The 20,826-nt window shown below is 38.0% G+C and overlaps 1 protein-coding gene across 3 annotated transcripts in view; it reads right to left on the bottom strand.

Annotated features, from left to right (window-relative positions):
* Window positions 1-2,551: 2,551 nt before the first annotated feature.
* Window positions 2,552-20,826, bottom strand: part of ZNF800 (zinc finger protein 800) — a 29,171-nt gene continuing 10,896 nt past the window's right edge. Inside the window, exon 6 of one of the 3 annotated variants that reach the window (XM_027882711.1) lies at window positions 2,552-2,723. In XM_027882711.1, coding sequence (XP_027738512.1) covers window positions 2,696-2,723 — 28 coding nt within the window. In that variant the 3' untranslated portion in view covers window positions 2,552-2,695. Of the gene's footprint in view, window positions 2,724-19,358; window positions 20,150-20,826 lie in introns of those variants that run through there. The other 2 variants (XM_027882713.1, XM_027882712.1) reach the window with 2 other exon arrangements.

Raw genomic sequence — 20,826 nt, 5'->3', positions numbered from 1 at the left:
CTTCAAGTGAACCAGTTTATTAAAATCTTGTGCTTCAGGAACAGTGGACATTTGAAGATCGGAACATTTAAATCACGGGCATTGTAAAGCCAACACTTTATGCACATTCTGTAGCATTCAACCTTTTTCTGGTCAACCACACTTTCTGTCATGTGCAACAAATGATGCTTTGATCCATTCAGATATTTATGCCTAAAATTGACTTGTTTTACTTAACAAACTTTCTTATTTGTTCTTGAGTCCAGCTTCTGCAGCCAGAGGAGACTATTAAGCCATTATATGTACGGTTTATGAAGAAAACGTGAAAATCATTGTGTATTTCTGCCATGTGCTCACCTGGTGCTATAGATGTTTTGCTTTTACATATTGACCTATCCATTCTGATAATTGAGACTAAGATGGCCATCAGCTAGCTGGTGTCTTTTTAGTGTCATCTTCTTACCAATCTCAAATTGCAGGTGACAATGACAATACTTCAGCTTACCACAGCAAAGGTCCTTGCTGCAGTGGGGCAAACCAAACCATCAAATACAAGGCTGAAAAGCATCAAAAGTTTATTAAAACTCAAAGTAAAACAAATTCCTCTCCCCTGCTGCCTGCATGCTTTTGTCATGAAAGACAATCCTCAGCCAGATTCTCCAAGCATGTACAGACATTTAGTGACTGCATATTTTCCTTCTTTTCCTACCAGAGCAGAGGTAGTGAGCTGTGGCTTACCAGCCTGACCAGACTGAAGAGACAGATGTACATTTGTAGGGTTTGCAAACTGTAAAACCATTTGTAAAATTCCACAATGATTTGTCAGATTTTCAGCCGAGGTGTATGATTATCTACCAGACAAGCAAAGATGCCATCCTTTGTTTTTCAGAAAAGGAAGCAGAAAGTTTGTTAGCTGAAAGATAACACAAAGTCCCACGGAAAAGGCATGGCAGGAGTGAGCTGGGACACAGCAAAGTTATTGTCTCCCCGCTTGGGGCCAGTATAAGGGACTTAAAACATTCTTGACTTTCTCATGCTTTTTTACCCTTCTGTCTGGCTTATCACTGCCAACGTTGACATGAGAGGCAAATGTGTAAGTTGAAGACTTCACAGAGGTTACAGTCTAACACATTTCTCCAAATTACAGTTGAACCCTGGAACACCTATCCCCACTTTTTATGTCCAGGTGTTATACAACTGTGGCACAAACAGCTTCCCAGCATCTGGGAATTGGACATGTGTGAATAGTTCGTAAGGCCTCAGCATTCCATAGGAGCTAGAGGAGCTTTGCCCTTGAGCTTCTTCAAAAAAACAAGAAAGTTTGGGAGACGATTGGAATTGATTTTCAAGGAATACTGGTATAATGTGGAAAGAAGAAAGAATGGCAAAAAGCTAATTAGATATTAAGAAGGTTAAAAGGGATGACCTAAAGAGATAGACTGGTATTGATCACTCACACAATGATGGAAGGCCGATAGGGATGCCATTTGCCATAAGTAAAAATACTGTAGCATAATTAATGTAATTCAGTAAGAATTATAGAGAACAGAGTTTGTCACACAAACACCATTACTGGAGGAGATTAGAAGTTTAGGTGATAAAGTAAATTATACTGACATAACTGGCTTTGACAAGGTATTTTACATCATACCAAAGGACCTTCTGTTTAAAAACAAGTTTTGTACCAAAACAAAAGCATAGAGTTATAAGGAAAATAAGCTGAAAATACTTCACAAGATTATCTAATTCATAATCCAATTGCAGATTCTTGAATATAAAATGGATTTCAAATGAAAATTGGATTTATACATTTCTAAACAGAAGTATTTCAAATAGTGTTGCACAGAGCTTCTATTCTTGGCTCAACAATATGAAATACCTTTATTATTGAACTGAATACAAAAGAATCACTGCAGCTAAAGTACAAACTCTGGCAGCATGCAAAATTATAAGAACGGGTCAGCTCCACACAGAGGCTGTGGTGCTTGAAGTGCTACTTTCATTCAAACAAAGAATATAGGTCAAATATCCAGATATGAAAAAGCAGTATCCTGTAGTTCAACAATTTAGAGAAGAACTCTGGTTTAAGGGAAATGGCAAATGAAAAATAAGCTCATAACATGACTATGTGATTATAAGGGCTTGTATGATCTTCAGATGCGTAAATAAGAATGAATCTGCTACAAGTAGGACAATTGCATACTGCCCAACTGAGATGAGCTAATTGGGATTTTATTTTCCTGACATTCTCCATCAGAATTAAAATTAAGAGAACATTTATTATTCATTGGAACAACTAAATTGGAATTACCATAAATCAGTAATTTTGGTGGAGCCTCTAAGATGACATACATTCCTAAAAGGCATGCTTGCAGCTCTGTTATAAACATAGGACTCAATAATGAATTTCTGCACGGATATTCTGCAGCTCGTACTGTGCGGGAGGTTCTCACAGCTCCTGGATTTAAGCCTATGAATATGGGAAAAGAAAAAAAAAGCATCACTGCTCGGGTCAGGCACCTGCATTCTGTAACCAATACATGTTTGCAAGAACAAGCATCACTTATCAAAGGATTCAACAGGGAGGAAAGGGGCCAGGGTCTGCCGTGTGAAGCACTCACTGAAGACAAGTGATGATCTGCACAGAAGGAGATACTCTGAAACAAGCACAGCCATGCATCTACAGGTACATGCAGCACTATGGGCAAAGCACTTTTCATCTCCCCAGACTTTCTATGCAAGTGCTAAAAAGAAAACAAAAGATTAGAAGATTCTTTTTAATGGTAATAAATCAAATTATGGGGGGGAGTGGGTGTCTGAACAGGACCCAGTGGGCAAAATTACTTCAGGCCATGACTCAACAATCTCTCAGGGTGGCAGGGTTGGGGGGCAGGTGCAAAGAGGTAAAACTTGAAGTACAAAGAACTAAAAGGAAAAGGTTATCAACACACACCATGCTTTAACACACTAAACACTAGACATCACAAGAAATACCCCTTCCCATGCAGATCACCATCACCTTGCTCTGACTCAGCTTCCTCCCTGCCAGTCAGTCTTTCTGCAAGGGCAAATGCAACCTTAGCTTTTTTAAAATATCTCATATGCCTGATAAATTACTCCTCTTAAATCCTTAGCAATAATTGTTTTACCTTCCAGCTTAAGATACATTTTTGCACATTGCTAATCTTTGTATAATTCATGTTTCAGGAAAACAGACTTATTAATATAGAAAACATAAATGCAGATGAGATTGTGAAGCTGTATTACAATATAAAAAATCTTTCTTAGTCTATGTAAAAACTCCTCTTCTTCCACAATAGATCAATCATAAGCAATTTTTTTCCATTAGTATCAGATAAGCAATCTTCTTCCTGATGTATTAAGAATTCAACAAATACAGCTAATCTGTACGTACTCACCTCTCTCTAGTCTTAGACTGCAATTTCTCAGACTAAAGACTGTCTTTTCCTCAATGTTTGGAAAGTGTTCAACTAAGTGTGGGCACAGGCATAAATAAATAATAATACCATAGCCACTGGGGACACTTAAATAAAATTACACTCTGATTCAACTGTTAAGTTCCTCTTCCAAAATCCCAGATGAGCAATGGCATTCAGAATTCTGCTCTTCATTTATTTCATTAGGAGTTTCCTTCTAACAAAACAGAACTGTAACTTTGCATTTCCTGTTCATCTACTCTTTCCCCACACACCCACCAGTGCTCAAGACAATCCCTCTTTCTCAAATGCTTTCTCAAATGACAGACTCTGTTCTATTTACTGCTTCAAAGTTCTTGTTATTTTCTTTTGAAAACACTGGGTCAGCCAGAACTTAAGAAGGAAGAACCTCAGTCTTCTTTGGAGTGTTGTTTATTGTGCCTTTGGGATGCTTAAGGCAAGAGATAAGGCCATGGAATCATCACATGGAACAAGAACATGCCAAGGAGCACCAAGGAGCCTGCCAGCTCAGGGAAGAACAAGAACTTCCCAGGGACAAGGAGACTGGATAGTTTGCTATAACTCAGCAAGTCACTGAATTGGCTAAACCAAGGACTCACCTGAAAGAGCACATACTGTTGCAATTTTTTAATTTCCTTTTTGTCTTTCTTAAAAGCTCCAAGTCTGCTCAGTTTAAAAACTTAATTGTCTAGTTTTTATTCCAATAAAGTTTGCTTTGTTTGAAGTTTAAAAAAATGAACCACCAACCTTAGCCTACCTTTAGTTAGAATATAATATAAAAAAAGACTGCCTGATGCAGAGTCCCATCAGGGATGGAAAGGTGACTGCCCTCCCTGCAGTCCCCACTATGTGAGCAAGGAGGGAGGTTTTCACACTGGGAGGTTTCACTGCTGTCAGAAGTGGAGCAGTAAGTGCGAAAGGACCGGAAAAATATGAGATATTTTGACTGGTAACAGGCCTCCTCACCTCCCCACACACCAAATGTCCTCCTGCAGGGAAGACAGGTGCAAAAGAGAACAAACAAAAGAGAATGAAGAGGGAAAGCAAAGAGCAGTCAAAAGTGAAATGAAGGATAAAGGAAAGCTGGAAGTCAGGACATCGCTGGTAGCAAAAGCAGAAAAACAGAGCAACGGAACTACACAAGGTTTTTTCTTCCTATTATCCAGGTAACTCAGTTATCCTAAACTGAGTCAATTAACTACTTGTGATACTAAGGTCAAGAGCTAAGAGGTAGCTACTGCTCTCATGAGATGATGTGAGAAGATCCAAGACATGACCAAGGTTGGAGAAAAATGTTCCACAGAAACTGGAAATGGTTTAAAATACATATCACGCAGCAAAAGACGTAGTCTTTCTTGCAAAATTGTATTTTCAAGGAAAAAAAAAGAAGATGGCATAAATGCTCAGCTCCTCCTTAATCCTCAGCACCTAGAAATAAGAAGTGCTTTTAGAAAGTAGCTTCTAATGCCTCTGATCTCCTCATGAAAAACAAAAGTTAGAATGAGCCAATGCTGTAAGGTAAGCAGTTTCTGTTGGTGCAGCTCCAATTTTTAACTTAAAAAATAAAATAAAATAAAAACCACAAAACATAAGAAAAGAGTCACAATTGCTTTTTTTTTTTTTTTTTAACCACAAACCATGTCTTCATTTAAGTTTGCAGGACCTGCTGCCAACTGAGATAAACTGTATCTCAAGAGGGACATTATAGTTGGTATGGAGGGAGTACATAATCACAGGTTTTATTTCCTTTTCTTCTAGTATATCAGCCAATATGTCCTTTGTAAACAGACCCAAACACTAAGCAATCACAAGTCACAGTTTTCAACTTCTGCATTCTTTTAGATGTCACGATTATATATATTTCCCAAAATTAAGTAGATAGAATGTAATTAATGTAACACATAAAGCCAGGAGAAAGTAAAAATTACAATCCTGTGACCAAAAAATTCTCAAACTGTGAATCTAGGTTTGCATCTCTCCCGGAGCATTGCCATATATGAGTAAGCATCAGAACAGAAGGATGTGTCACATGCGGTTCACCAGGGGTCTGTCCTGGCTGCAATACATTCCAATATCCATGATTCAGAGAATGCATGTATATTAAGTATACAGATGGCAAGAACCTAGAAGAAAATGAAAATATCGCAAAGGATGAAATAATCTGGACAAAAAAGGAGGTAATGTCTGAAGGGAAAATGCAGCCCAACAGGGACAAATTGAAGATATTATAAAAGCAAATAAACCACACAAATACAGAACAGGAAAAAGCTGACTAGAAATCAGTTCTGTAGCAGAGGACCTTGAATAATATCAAATAGGAGCCAAACATAAGTCAACATCAAGCTATGACAGGTTTCTTAAGGTACCAACAGAATTATACGTGCATCCAAGAGCCAGAATATAAAATGCAAAATGTGTAAAAACCCTCTGCCCTACAAGGCACAGCTGTGATACTGCCTTGTTCTCACAATACAAAAAATAAGAAAAATTCAACTGGTCCAACTGGAAAGAATGAAGAACAGAACTGCAAGAACAGTTCTAGGAAACATGAACCTGGAGAAAACATAGAGCAGTGAAATTTTGAATCCAAAGAATATAAGACATGCTAACACCCCTTAAGCACATAAAAACACTGCTGGACGGAGAGATTGAAGTTAGTTCCCTAAATTTATCCAGGAGAGAGGAAAAAATAACAGGTCTAGATTTTAACAGCAAAGTTTCCACTTCAAAACAAGGGCATTTTGAATAATGAATAATGAAATTTGGGAATGGACTGCCTGAAGAAGAGGTCTGAAAAACCTTCCTCAAAAAAAGTTAACTGACCCTGCCTTAGAGAAAAGATAAACTCTACATGTTCCTTGCAGCCTAATCATTCTCAGCTTGCCTACATATTGCCAAAAAAAAAAAAAAAAAGTTAACATCCTGCATCCTTAAAAGCAATCTCTTCATCATGACTAGCCAGCCTCTTTCACGAATTAGATAACCATGTCTTGCTGTGTTCCCATTTCTCGGCCTTCCCCAGATTAGCACATAGGCTGTACTTGGTCCAGAGCGGCTGCCTCCACTCTCCAATTTCCTGTGCATATGCCAGGGCCATTTCTGCTTTCCCTGAGCAATGCTCTAAAGAGGATACAAAAGCCTTTATGGATGATTAATAGCTAGCTTTCAAGGCTTAATGATTTGGCTTAGAAACTACATCTTATAGATCAGTCAGCTAATCTAGATCTTGGCCAGCTTCTCTTCTGCTCTTTCCAAGAGTCAGACGAAATACTCAGCTTGACACCTCTCTCACTTTCAGTCATTTTTGTCCATTGTTAACCACCTATTCAGACAACTATTCCCAAGTTGCACCACTTTGCTCAACAGACCTTCACCAGCACATTCCCAATGGGTAAGCAGAGAAACCTTAAACCTCGACCAAAACAAATTGTCACTTAAGACACAGAAATAATTCAGGAATTAGGTCTGTTTCCCACTTCTGTGTATTCTATTTTCCAGTTTTGAGCTCTGCAGTGATGAGACTGCATTTTATCTAAGGGAGAACACACCATTTTACTACACATTGGGTAATGTATACAATTCCAAACAGCAGAAGTTCTTTCCTTCTGTTACTGAAAGAAAGATGAATAATAATGTTAAAATTAGTTACAGCCAGTATGTGGTAGATGGACTGTTGCCATATGGTGGTTATGTAAATTAAATGACAAAATAAGGATCTAGCATTTTTAAGTAACTTTTGCATACTACAAAAACCCCGCCTGCCTGTGCAATACCTACAACATCCCATTTATGGGAAAAGATGACATCAAAAACTTGGGATTTTTTCTGAGACTCTGATCAACTATTTCAAAGAAAACACAAGCCTCTTATTTGCCTAACATACAAAGAGTATCAAATCCAGTCACCACTCCTGTGTGTTACACAAAGTAGTCTCCAATTAAACATCTATTCTGGTAAAATTATCCTGCAACACCACATGGCTGTGTTGTTTGTCTGGAAAGGTGATTGACTGTACTTCACAGATGATTTAAATGCCCAAATTTAGGGCAAAGATGACTTCTGTCTGAAAATTGTCAAAGACACATGTCTTTTCCCTTGACTAGATAGGGAATTTAGGACCAGCCTTAGGAGTTCTGATACTCCATGTGTTTGTCATTGAGACATAGAATGGGGGGACAGGTGGACAAGATGCTTCAAATATATTCAAGAAGCAGCATTTCATACTCCATATGTAGCTGTCATGTAGCAAAGTATGTAATTTAAAATAACTAATTTTTTTATTATTTCAACAGGCAGGGACAACAGGTATCAAAAGAAACAGATAATTGGATCAAAAATCAAAAAACCAGTTTCTTCTGAAGCTGAGTCACTATATTAAAAGATCAGCTCTCATTTCTCAGGTTATATTGAAAGGATAGCTCCTGCTCTGAAAAATAAAAGTTGAAATTAATTATGGTATATAACAGTTTCATGAATCCCTGACATACAGCATAGATTAGATTCCAGACTCCTACTGTCCCACCACACAAAACCATGAATATTTTTTCACTAACCATATGCACAGGGGCTAATTAACACAAAATCCTTTTTCCTTACTGTGAAAGGAGTCTTTGGGCTTTATTAGAAGAACAGGAAAGCAATTAACTAAAGATTAAAGGCATTCCATCTGCATGAAGCATGATAGAAATTGCCAAAAGGAGCAGGAGACAGGTAACAGAGGATATAACAAAAGAGGGGGGCGGAGGGGAAGGGGAGGGAATGAACAACCGAAGGTTAATACTAAAATCACGGCTGGAGATCTTTCTCAGTAACCTGTTGGAAGTCAGCCAGAAGGGATAGCTGTAATGTAGGCACAAGCTTAGGTGAAAGTCTATGGCCTCCTCTGTTCAGGTCAGATTACCCGATCATAACAGTTCTTTCCAGCCTCATAAATCTAAATTACAGCTGTATGAAGGTAGAAGTGAATATTAAGCACAAAATCAAGGAAAGGTTTAAATCTAAGTTGAACTGAAACCCTTACATTATTATCATGATAGCAGAGGCAATATGTAAAAGGCATTAACTTTATTACTAACACCTCTGGCCAAGAATTTACCCTTCGATCACTCTTCACAGGAAGTGATATGTCTCACAGGGAGTAGCTGCTTGGCATCTTTCTGAAGAAGGACTACAGGACAACTCTGCCAAAATTATCATCCTCCTTGACTCTCCTATCTTAGGGTAACACTGGATTTATAATATATGATCTCCTCACACAGATTTCTAGCACCGGAATATTATTTAAAAGCCGTAAAAATTGAGCAGTCCTGACTGAGCGGATCTAGTGTAGCTGTTTTCCAGCACAACCTGATGGAGCTGGAAGTCTCAACTTATAAACACAATCTGCCCTTTTGCCTGATGACAAATTGCAATACATACTAACTGGCTTACTTCTGTCAACATAAAAGTTGGCATGTATCTGAAGTCTTCCTTTGCAGTGGGTCCTACAGGATTGGGAAGGGGAAAAAGGGACATATGAGTTCATCAGAAGGTTAGTAAGTCTCAGGGGGTCCCAAGATCCTTTGACATGCACTGCTAGAGTGGTCAAAGGTCCTGTCATGAGCACTCATATTACAGTACATATTAGATTTGCTTAAAAGTGTGTCTTGATAGAAAGATGCAAATGCAAACTACACTGATCAGCATGTCATGTGGCCCCTGTAACAGCATGGATGGATTTATCTGCCTGGAGCCCCATGAAGGACTACATCCAGAAATGGGTGCTGTTGTGTACCTCACCATGGCTCACAGGCTCTCGGTGACTGGAGGGAAAACCAGTCACCCCAGGGCCTCTTAGGGATCACTGAAAGCTGAGCATTCCTTAAAAATATGTACCAGTCTGGTGGATCAGCTGGCAATGAAACCATGACAGTGAACTTGGCAGGTAGAGCATCCTGTTAATTCATTTCCCCTGCAGATAAAAATAGTCTTTATGTTGGATGAACAGCTTCTCCCTAATGACTCTAACTGGCCATCATTGATATCACCAGAATCACAAAAAGAGCTGTAAAAGAAAAGCCTATTTGCATATCAATTATCTTTTCCCTTGAGACAAAATGGAAGAATTTATTGGAAGAGTGTGTCATCTTTGTTAAAAATTACAGGGCACCACTTGTCTGAAAGAAACTGCTCAACTGCTTTTTTCAGCTAAAACAGAAAGATCTGCAAATCCCAAATGAACAGAAAGGACTGAAAGTTCATGCTGGTACTGGTAGGATTTCACTCACCTTAAGCAATACACAGACTGCACTAGGAAAATAATAATCTATTCTAACATGGATGCAACTCAAATAACTTCCTATGCCATTAGATATCTGTTAAAAACATCGAGTTGCTAGGTGTATGCTGTAATTGCAACAGTTGCACAAGAACCATGGGGGGACTGATATGAGGATGGAACAATCCTACAACTAAAACTCTTCAGAGCCTGGAGCATACTCTTTACTCTACAGAGCTGAAGCTTGAGATATTACAAATCCCAAGCTTAGAAGGAGCAAGAGATCTGACGTCATTGGAAGGGGCTGTCTGCAAGCAGAGATAAATAGAAGGCCAAAAGAGGGAAGGCATTCCTGGGAATTGCAAATGACATATCTTTCCTTTTTCTCACAAAGGGCCATGGTGCCAAAGAAGCTGATCGAAATATTGCATTAGTTGCAGGTGCTGCAGGCAGTGAAGAGCTGGGGTACAGCAGGAACACCCCAGTAAGCAGCACAGAAGCAGCTGGGAACTGGGGTGATCATGATATCACTGAGCCAGCCAGTCTCCTCACTAACTCAGTGCACTTACACAGTGCCCATGCAGTGCTAAGTTTTGGTGTGCAATTTAAGCATTCCAGATTTCTGGATGTTCAGAATTGCAGATATAACCTCTGCAGAGCGCTCATTTGCAGCAAACCCATCATTTCACATAAACATTAAATTTAAGCTGTGCACCGTGTGGATCCAATAAATCTGACACAAAGAGCTCACGCATGCAAATGGGCCTGCAGACAACTGATTGGCACCCAAGCGTTAAATCCTGTATGTCCTGAAGAGGTCTGGTTTGACTGGATACAAACAGAGTAACAGAGCTCACTGCATATGTTTTCATTAGTACACATAAACATTTCTTCCCAGGTAGAATTATATAAGCTGTGAAAATGAGGGGCTCTGATGTGGCACTACTGGTTTTAGCCATCATCCAAGATACAGAAGAGCCACTATACTGTTTACCAACATGTATATGCCTCATTATAGCTACCAACATAGTATTGTATTCCAGGCAGTCACTGCTCAGATTATGAGAGATACTGAGATATTTTCCATTTCGAAGAAATAAATAAAAAAAAAAAACTCAGACAAAAAGACATACCAAAACCACACAAATGCTCCTTTGGAAAATACATTAACTGCTTTTTAATTAATATTATTCCTCTTCTTTTGACAGAAGCTTTGTTAACTCGACCAACTTAGGTGGTTGTCATTACCAAATATGTAAAAGAGATGGTATCTATCTATTGACATGAACCACGTTTCTCCTCTCCAAATGATAAGTCTGGAAATAGAATAGAATTCAAGGTCTGAAAACAATATGTTTACAGAATTATATGTTATTATACAAAATAACATAGCAATGCAGAAATTTCTGTTTCTGATACATCTTCCACCATCCCCAGGATAAAGGTTCTGCATTTTAAAAGGTAATTTTGTGTTCAGCATTTTGCTTCTTAAATGTAGAGGTAAGTTAAATGAATCTTGGAGGAGGTAAAAGACATTAATAAAATACAATTCCTCTCTTGATATTCAGTAAGAGACTCAATAACAGCAGTGAGTTTAAATGCTATTGAGCTGCACAGGTTCTTGATGCCCTAATTTTGAGAGTATCTCAGCAGATGCCACCTACCCCTGCTACAATGCATTGTCCCCAGATATCCCACAGCCCTGGGGAGAAAAAATAAATGCAGTCAAGGAGTTTTAAAGTTTTTGTCCTTACAAACATCATTCAAGAATTTCAAATGTCACAGCCTAGGAACTGCTTACAGAAATCCCATTAATATCTCATTCCTATGTCGCAGACTTGACTAAGGCCCACTTTTCCACAGTAACTTGTCTCTGCTTTTTGAATATCTACCTCTTTTTCCAAAGATGTGCTTACGGAAACAGGCTGTACTAAAAATACTTGTGGATTTGGCATCTCCAAACCGCCCGTCGAGGTCTCTCGAGATAGCAGGCTGCCTGCTGCCACCTCGCGGCAGCTCCGCCCGCCTCAGCCCCGCTGCACCGGCTCGCTCGGAGGGGCAGGTACAGGGAACGGGAACATGGGAAAGACCTTCTCTGAAAACAGTTGCAACACAAACTGAACTGACCGATTTTCATTCGTTTTGCTGAAAGTCAGAGCAGCAGCAGCTCAGGCAGCACAGGGTGACTGCCCACCTCGCCCTTTCCATTCCAGAACAGAACCAAGGTGTGCAGGTGGGCTGCTGGCATTGTTGGGTTTCCTCGATACTGGCTCCACATCCATATTCAGACTACTTCCTCAAAAGCTACTGCAGACCTAAAAAACCTTAGTTCTCACCGACTCTGAACTGTCTTCACAGCAAGATTCTCTGCTGCTCTGCTTGCAGTCACCGCTCCCAAAAGCAAGATTTCTTCCTGGCTCAGGGTTTTCTGACTCCTCTTCCAAAGTCTCCCCGGTCCAGGGAACAGGATGTGGCAGCATGGCAGTTTATAGACACAGCCTAATAACAATAGCTCTACTACCCTTCCTGTCCACACGCAAAACACTTGCCCAAAGCCTTTCACTCTTTATACCAAAGTGACAACAAAATTAGTTTTTAAGGCTGTAAATGCTGCAGGGCAAGAATTACCTTGTTCCTCTCATATGCACTTAGTATAAGGCAGTTCAAACAAATACACCAGCCTCAAAGGCTTTCATGAGTCTTGCCATAGTTACCTGGTTACTCTGATTAATTTTATTTATTGATTCATTTATTTTTGCTCCAGAGATAAAAAGAAAGTGTAGTTCCACAAGCAGCAAGTTCCTACCCAGCAGAGAAACCAGGATTCCTTAATGATTTGAAATTAGTTACACTTTACCATTCACCATCTCAGAACAAGTGACTAGGGAGAAAACAAGGGCACCAAACCTCACCTAAAAAAACAAAACAAAACAAACACTTCTGATTCAGGCACACAGAAACAGTGAGAAAATATGGCTGGACAGGGCCAGAAGTTCTCAAGTCATTTATCAGGTGCCTAGTGCAGGGAGAGAAATATTACTCCTGGCAACTGTTTCTCTAATCTATTTTTAAAGGTATAAATATGAGAGGATCCACATTGTTCTTGCCTGGATCTCTCCCAGCTCTGCCTTGCCTCTTTCAAAATCACCTTCTAGGAGACTCCAGAACCAAACTTTGAATTCCCAAATTAATGGTGATTGTATCACCTCACTCTCTAGAAAAAAAAAAAAACACTGACCCTACACTATCACATGCTAAATGGTTTCAAGGCAGCTTTTGAAACAGGAACGAACAAACAAAAAAATCTACTTCAAAAAATTAAGTGATTACAGAAGCTAACATAATAACCATACAAATAATAATTTGGCATAACTTAACCACAGCCAAAAAGTTAAATATTGAACTGAGAGCTACACAAGTAAGTAATGGAAACATAAAAATGAAATTAAACACTTTCTGCAAGGGAAGAAGCTTTCAATGAAAGAATGAGAGAATCATCCCATAGCTGTGCTACTGTAGCTATCAAAGCTACATAGGTTCATCCTTTCCTCCTTTAAGAGATCCTTAATAATAAGCCTTGCTCCCCAAAACCAGTTTAAAAATATATTAAAAATTCTACTACTTTTAGATTACATTACCATGGATTACATTGTTGTAGGCATTAGAAACCAATCTACTGAGATGAGAAAATCAGCTCTAAGATACAAAAATATTTTCTCCTGTTTTTCAAGATGCAGAAGTATCTTAGTCTGTTATCAATCTTGTCTTGAAGCCAAGAATGCTAATACTTTGCTGGCCACTTCCTACCACTGTGGGTCAGTCGACAGCTGTACATTCATTCACAGAGTTTCAGGGACATCCTCCATGTTTCTCAGTACATGTTTTTCCAAGACGAAATTTCTTTTTGAAAGTCTCACTCAAAACATAACTGAGTACCTGACTCTGCATTGTTGCAATCAGTTAGTTGCTTTAACACTTACAGAGAGAGAAAACAAGGAAAACAAACATCCTATCATGGCACCCCAATTAGGTAGCTGTAAACTGAAAGCTTAGTGAAAAGAGAAATTTGAAAACAGCTCTTCAAGGTAGAATATATCCAATATCAACTTGCATAGCAGAAAAACAAACTCTGAAGTTAGAATCAGAAATAGTGATAATTAAACTGTAACTCAAAATAGCAAATGTCAGATGAAGTACAATTTATGAGATGTTTGCATGTTGTTACACTGCAGAAACAATGGCTTGCGCAAATTGAACTGATTCCAGCCTGAGCTTCAGGACATTACTGACACTTAAGTCAGTAAATCCTTCAATCTTTAAGTGTCAAAGACCATTTTCACCACGTCTAATTTATTAGTAGTTCCAAGAGTGTTTCCAACATACTTTTCATACCAGTTGCAACCATTTCACATGTAGGAATGTGCAATACGAGCTGGCTTCAGTGCCTAGGAAGGACACTGCAGTGAAAACTCTTAAAGCAGGTACCTGAGGCATCCAATGTTCTGAAATCATCAACACCTTTAAAATGCATCAATCACTTTAACCAACAACAACAAACACCACACAAAAGAAACAAATGAACCCCCCCCAAAAAAAAAAAACAAAAAAAAAATGCTCATGATGTTCCCAAGATGTCCTCAATCACAGGCTGTGGTTGTGTGTATATTCAATTCTTGAAAACTCAAGTCAGAAAGTCCACCTTGGCACTCCTCTTACATAAATATGGGACCAAAGAGAGTATATTCCTGCTGCCTTATCTTGGCAACAGCTTATCACATGGGGCAAGGCTGTTCCCTCAGAAGGGTATTTCTGGTTTACCACAAGTAATTCTAGCTCTGGACACCAAGAGAGAGGAGGGTAGTCAGTGCTTATCACCAAAGATGCCCCTAACAGACAGTTTTCTACTTCATTTTCAAATGGCTATCTACGGTAGCTGCCCCCAGACTGTGAGGACACAGATAATGTATAGGCTACATTCAGGGGATTTGGAGAAAAAAAAAAAAAAAAAAAAAAAAAAAAAAAAAAAAAAAAAAAAAAAAAAAGCTGGGTTACCATGAGACAACTGCTGCCACTGCCCCTCAGCAAGAACGAGGATACTTGCACTGCTCCTTCCCTCAGGTTAACTGGACATGGTCAGCCAGGAGACGACTCCAGGCTGTTGAACAAATATGGGAAGGAGGAAAACTATGATAACACTAGTGGGCTTCTAAGAGAAGCAAGAGACTTGCAGCAAAATTAAAACTTACAGTCACAGTGCAAATTTTGACAAACCTCAGAAGAGACAGCAACCAGTTGGCTGAAACCAGACAGACCCTGAAACTTTGCCCATACTAAAAAGAATGACACCGACATGCAAAGATGGCAAAAGGAGATTCTTTCGTTTCAATGTTTTCTACATTTAAACTGGCAGATTCTGTTCCAATACAAGGTACTCTTCCTCTATTGTAGTAATTCGTGTTCTAATAGCATCCACAGATCAGATAGGAAGGCTGCTGTTGTAGTCATTTGAAAGAAAATGTGGGAGTTTCACCTCAAGGCTCTGGTCAACTCAACTCCATCATTTAAAGATGGATGTATATGTCACAATCTTGCTATCTGAATTCTCCCCATAACTGTTCATCAACATTCTTTAGCTTTCTCATTTTTATAGTGATGTATTTACACGTGCACAATTAATTCCATCTCAGCATACCAAAAAGATCACCTCGTGCATCCTTACTTATATGCCAACTCTTATATCCTTATCCATTCCCATATCGCACATACACACAGAAAAAAAGTATGAAGTAGCACAGAGCAGTCCACCATACACAAGTGTTGTTTCAGGAGCAAATGTCCATAATTACATATGGGGATTTGGTAAAAAAGACCAAAGTCACAATCTGTTCAGTTCTGAGCAATGTCAACAGAGACATGCACCTTGTTTTCCTCATTTATACTAATGGAAACAAGTACTCTGAAAAAGCAGACACCTGATTTTAAGCCCTGTGAACCGAGCCACCATCTAATCTATTACCAGTTTGACACCTTGCAGAGAAATTGCAATTAACTTGGAAAGCCTTTCCCACCTTTATAACTGAGACAAATTATTGATTTTGTTGTTTGCCGACATCCTGAATGTATTTTTGATAGAAAATGCAGCTTTACACATTTAAAGGGTGAAATGTATCCATTTTAGGCCTGTTCACTCTTAGGTAATTGTTTCTTCAAAGAGAGAGTGACAGTTGAAATTTAGATATATGTTATAAAGGAAACTGATTATGTTTTTGCACATCCACATCTATTTCAATCTAAGCTAAACCCAACCTGCCTTGCCGCAAGATAGTGACTTCAAACCATCCATTTGTTTGCTGCAGGAAGTCACAAGCTGAGAATTGTAAAGCCACATCCTGGAAAGAAAGTATCAGAGCAACAAATATAAGAGCATGTATACACAAGACCTGCAAACCCTGGACTGTGCTTTTTGGCCTATGCTCTGCCCCTGAGCCCACCGAACTGATTTAAGTAACATCAACAGCTGGGGGAAGATCATCAAAGCAGCCTGTTTTGCCCCTAATAAAAGAGCTGACTTCTAGGGTCAAAGCATGTAAGTAACGTGAAAAACAAGTCTAGTTCAGCCAATAGAGCTGAACCAGCTATGACTCTGGAAAGGCTTATGCTGAGAGGACAGACTAGATAAATCCTAGTTGCCTTAAGATTACAATGGCAGGAAAGTGTCAAAATAAAAATAATAGTGGTATTACCAGATGCTAACAAATTTAGTGCAGTGGATTATTGACAGAGAGAACCTATAACTATATCCTACCTATAACTGAGGTAAAAATACTGTAAAATCTACTTCTGAAGAATAATATTTGAGCAAGATGGAAAAGCACATGCTCCTCACCCCTCCAGACTTCAAAACAACCATGCTAGCGGTGTTCCTGGCAATGCAACAAAACACTACATAGTTTCACTGTTTTGGAGAATAATGTATTTGGTCTATGTGCTATCAAAGGCTCAGGGCCATCTTCATTTCCCACTAAATCTTCCAAAATTAATGGTGTTGTTTCTTCATTTGAGACACGGTTCCAAGTATACAACACTTTTATTAGGATTACCAGTATTTTGCCAATCTCCAAACGGATGAATGAACCCAAACAATTCTAACTTTTCAAATTAAATTCCACTCTGTGTCTATGAAATTATTATTTTAAGACTGTAACTGAGGGACACTGGGAAGTGAGCTCCCTATGAAACAGAACTCAAATGTATTCCACATCATTCACTTCCCCTCTGATCCCCTTCTCAAGATGAGCAGAGAATCTTTACCCCAGCCAGCAGTCCCCTTGTTACTGCAAACACCAGGGCTTCTCCATCAATACAATCATTGAGGGCCCATTCGTCTCTACTCCTCATCCCCCAACCAACACACTGGTCTACCTTTGTGGTTAACCAACTGTTGTATTTCACTATTCAGCAAAAGAGAAAGATGATGTAAAATACTTGCCCACAGGTCTTTCAGCCACCACTCAAAACTGCTCTCATTGTCAAAGTATTTCAAGCACCTGACCAGTCACACAAATCCTTCACACAGTGGCTTTAAGTTCATCCCAACAGAATCCAATCAAAAACAAATGGTGGTAATGGTCACCAACTATCTATGCTATAGATTTCTTTATTCTCCAGTAAAACTGAGGAGACGAAACAGTACAAGGATTTCAAGAATCTAACACTTCAGACAGAAAAGACACGTAAAACATTAAAACCAGAAACCACTCCAAAAACAAAGACAAAAATTAAAATAAGGAAGACCAGACACTCTCAGCTAAGAAACAATTAAAGAACAGATGATTCTGAGACAGATGTCAGCACTTTTAGACTTCAGCAAGCCTGGTGCCACTTGTTGATAATCCAAGATTTCACATCTCTGAAAGCTAGCCCCTCAAGCTTTAGAAAATATGTATCACTTAAAAAATAAGGGACAGACTTCCATACAGATTGTTTAGATCATCCCAAAAGTCTTCTGTAAAGTATTTCACATTAATTCTAAATAAAAAAACTCTTTTAACAAGACTCAGCCTTAATTCTCAAGGTCTACTAAAGAGTCTACATTTGTCTTTAGCTAGTCTAAGCAAAATAAGCCAAACCAATGTGCCCCATCAATGACGCAAGACTGTTATCTTAATTAAATACTCATATCCAGTATGCTGGTAAGCAGATGGCTTTGAAATAGGAGTAACTTCACCTTCACATATTTCAAGATGCAGATTACACACTAATCCAAAACAGACAGCAGAAACCACAAGGATAAGCTGAGAAATGAACAGTTACTCAATCACTATGCTTGCCTTCTAATTTCCTATTCTTAACCCACTGGCATTCAGGAACATGACTTAAAATGAAGTTACATTAATAGCCTGATGTCTTCCTTTACAAAAGAATAAACAATTATTATGGAAGTTCTTTTCTTATATCCAACCATGAAAACAAGGAACATTAGATGGCCACCAATGTTACTTCCAAGGGAAAACTAGGTAAACCTAATTTCTTATGAAAAAAAAAAAAAAAAAAAAAACCAAACACCCCAGCAAAGCTTCGCTCCTTCAATATTAATACTTTGTTTAAAAAGGATAATAACAAGTGTTGCTTAGTTAAGAAAGAGGTTTCTTTATAAGGAATAAAAAGCCAGAGTTTTCTACATATATACCAAGGGTCAACCATCAGTGTGAAGTGTTCACTCCACAAGTGCCAAACTTTTAATAAAAAAACACATTTATTACAACAGAATATTACAAACAACTAGCTTCAGTGATCAACAAATAAAACTTTACAAAATGCAAACAATGTAATTTCCGATTGCAGAGTGACAGATATTCCAAGTTTACAAACATATCATCATTTTGTTTATGCCCTCTTAAAAATCATTTCCAGTCTGCTTTATTTTCCATCAAATACAGTACATTTATCCAAACAAAAGCATGTACATTCAATATAGAACATTTTGAGCAACAGCTACAATCTCAGTTCCCATTCACAGTATTTTTAGTGCAATGCACTAACAGGGCCAAATAGTTCTCTATCCATAAAAGTATTTTTACTCCTGATCTTGTGATCAACATTTAGATATATTTTATACAAAAAGTATATATGAACATGAGGCACCTCCCTAAGTAAGGGAGTGAACCTATATAAAAAACATGGTATTTCTTCCGATGTACAATACCTTTCAAATTGTAACAATTTGACACAAATCACTAAACAAAGTATTTTCTAAAAGGTAAAACATAACAAAACAAAAAACAAAAAAAACACCAACCAACCAACCAAAAAAAAAAAAACCAAAAAACAAACAAACAAAAAAAAACCCCAAAAACCAAAACAAACCCATGGATGCATGAAACCTGCCAAGAATTTCAAAATGGCAGGCATGCGACTGTTTTACTACAATCCTCATTAAAAGGTTAAAAAAAGGTATCTAAAACATTTTCCAAATTACACAAAGTCAAGTGCTACCCATAGTGGTCATTTAAAATCTTGAGAGAAAATATATTTTGAGATTCTCCCATACTATCCTCCCTTTTTATTAATATTTAATGAAATAAGCTAACATTATAAGTGGTTGTGCACAGATTGTCTATGATACATCAGCAAATATTCACTACCTTCATATTAACATTAGTGTGTTGATCTTTCAAAAATAAACTGAAAAAATAAACTGCAACTATCATTAAAGTGCTTCTGTATAATTTTTTTTTTTAAAAATTAAAGAATAGAGGAATGTGGATATTCTTGTAAACTTCCCAGATGTTTACAAAGTTTTCCTACGAACCACATATGGAAACATGAAGATCTTTGAACTTACTTCAGCACATAAAATTCAGCATGCCCCAGAACTGGGAAATTAGTCAATATGAACAAACTGATGTTATGGCAAATACTAAAAATTAGTACAATTCAGCCAATATACACTACATTGTTTGCTCTTATACATTCATTTGTAATAAATTTAAAACAGTATATAACACAACATTTACCAAAGTAGGATATCACAAAGCTTGAGCTGTCCATCAATTAGCACTACCAGGAAGAACCAAGTATGGATGATAAGCTTTCTGAAGATGATTTCCTAAATGAGGAACAAAAACCTTCTTCCAAAGCTGCTGTTCATTGACTTGCCTCTGGTGTACTTTTCTGTAATTTCGGAAAGTTTTTTCTATCCTGTGTCAAACCACAACTGCATAGAGATAACTGCTAATTTCGATACATGTGCATTTCAACTACGTCAGTGCTTTGGGAGGTGGCACTGTCCTACAGGCAGTCAGAGTGGTTACTAATATAGTAAGAAAAAAAAACAGCTTATGAAAATACTTCCTCCTTATAGTACCATTACCAAGAATGAGCCGTTCCAAAACAAATTAAAAAGTCTTTTTCATTCAAGTGTAGTTCAAACTTTCCAAACATCACTTGAACCTATCTGAAGAGAGAGGGGAGTAAATTAATACTTTGAGTTTACCCATATAATTCTGTTTGAAATTACACAACATAAAAAATTTATAGGGCTAATTTTTTATTCTTAAATTCAGCACAATTCAGGGTCCAACTTAGATAATTTTCTAAGTTCTGTCCCACTTAGCCAGGATTTGTTAGAAAGCCACAAAAGCGCTGCACTACAATTTAACATATCTGCATGGTTATTCACTACAAAAGCTGAACACAAATCAAATTACCTCCTGGAAAACGGCATTTCAGAGTTGAAATATAGAACAAGGCACATATACTTGGTTTTATTTTTACCAAACATGCTAGAAAGATAATTCTGAATAAGGATGTTAAAAACTCTTACAAGTATCCGTATATCATATGTACTCTCTCTCTTCATTATAACTTTTTGTACAATCCCCCAACTCTCAGGCATCAGTCAGTCATTCTGAAATACAAACTGACCGCATACAAATATTTCCTTTTATAACAGGTCCTTTAAAAATAGGCCACCTTTAACATGAAGGTGATGGAAAATAGAGAAACTAGAAATACAACCCCTCCAAATGTAAAAAACTCCCAGAGTGCCATAAAAGCATAAGTTTAGAAAATTCTTGGCCATACTTTTATACATTTTAATACTTAAAAAATAATCAATTTTAAGAAATAAAT

Source organism: Empidonax traillii, unplaced genomic scaffold (genome assembly GCF_003031625.1).
Source record: "Empidonax traillii isolate 1590-97213 ecotype Southwest subspecies unplaced genomic scaffold, ASM303162v1 scaffold110:size1153230, whole genome shotgun sequence".
In the NCBI taxonomy this organism is placed as follows: Eukaryota; Metazoa; Chordata; class Aves; order Passeriformes; family Tyrannidae; genus Empidonax; species Empidonax traillii.
This window is presented reverse-complemented; position numbering and strand designations above follow the sequence as displayed.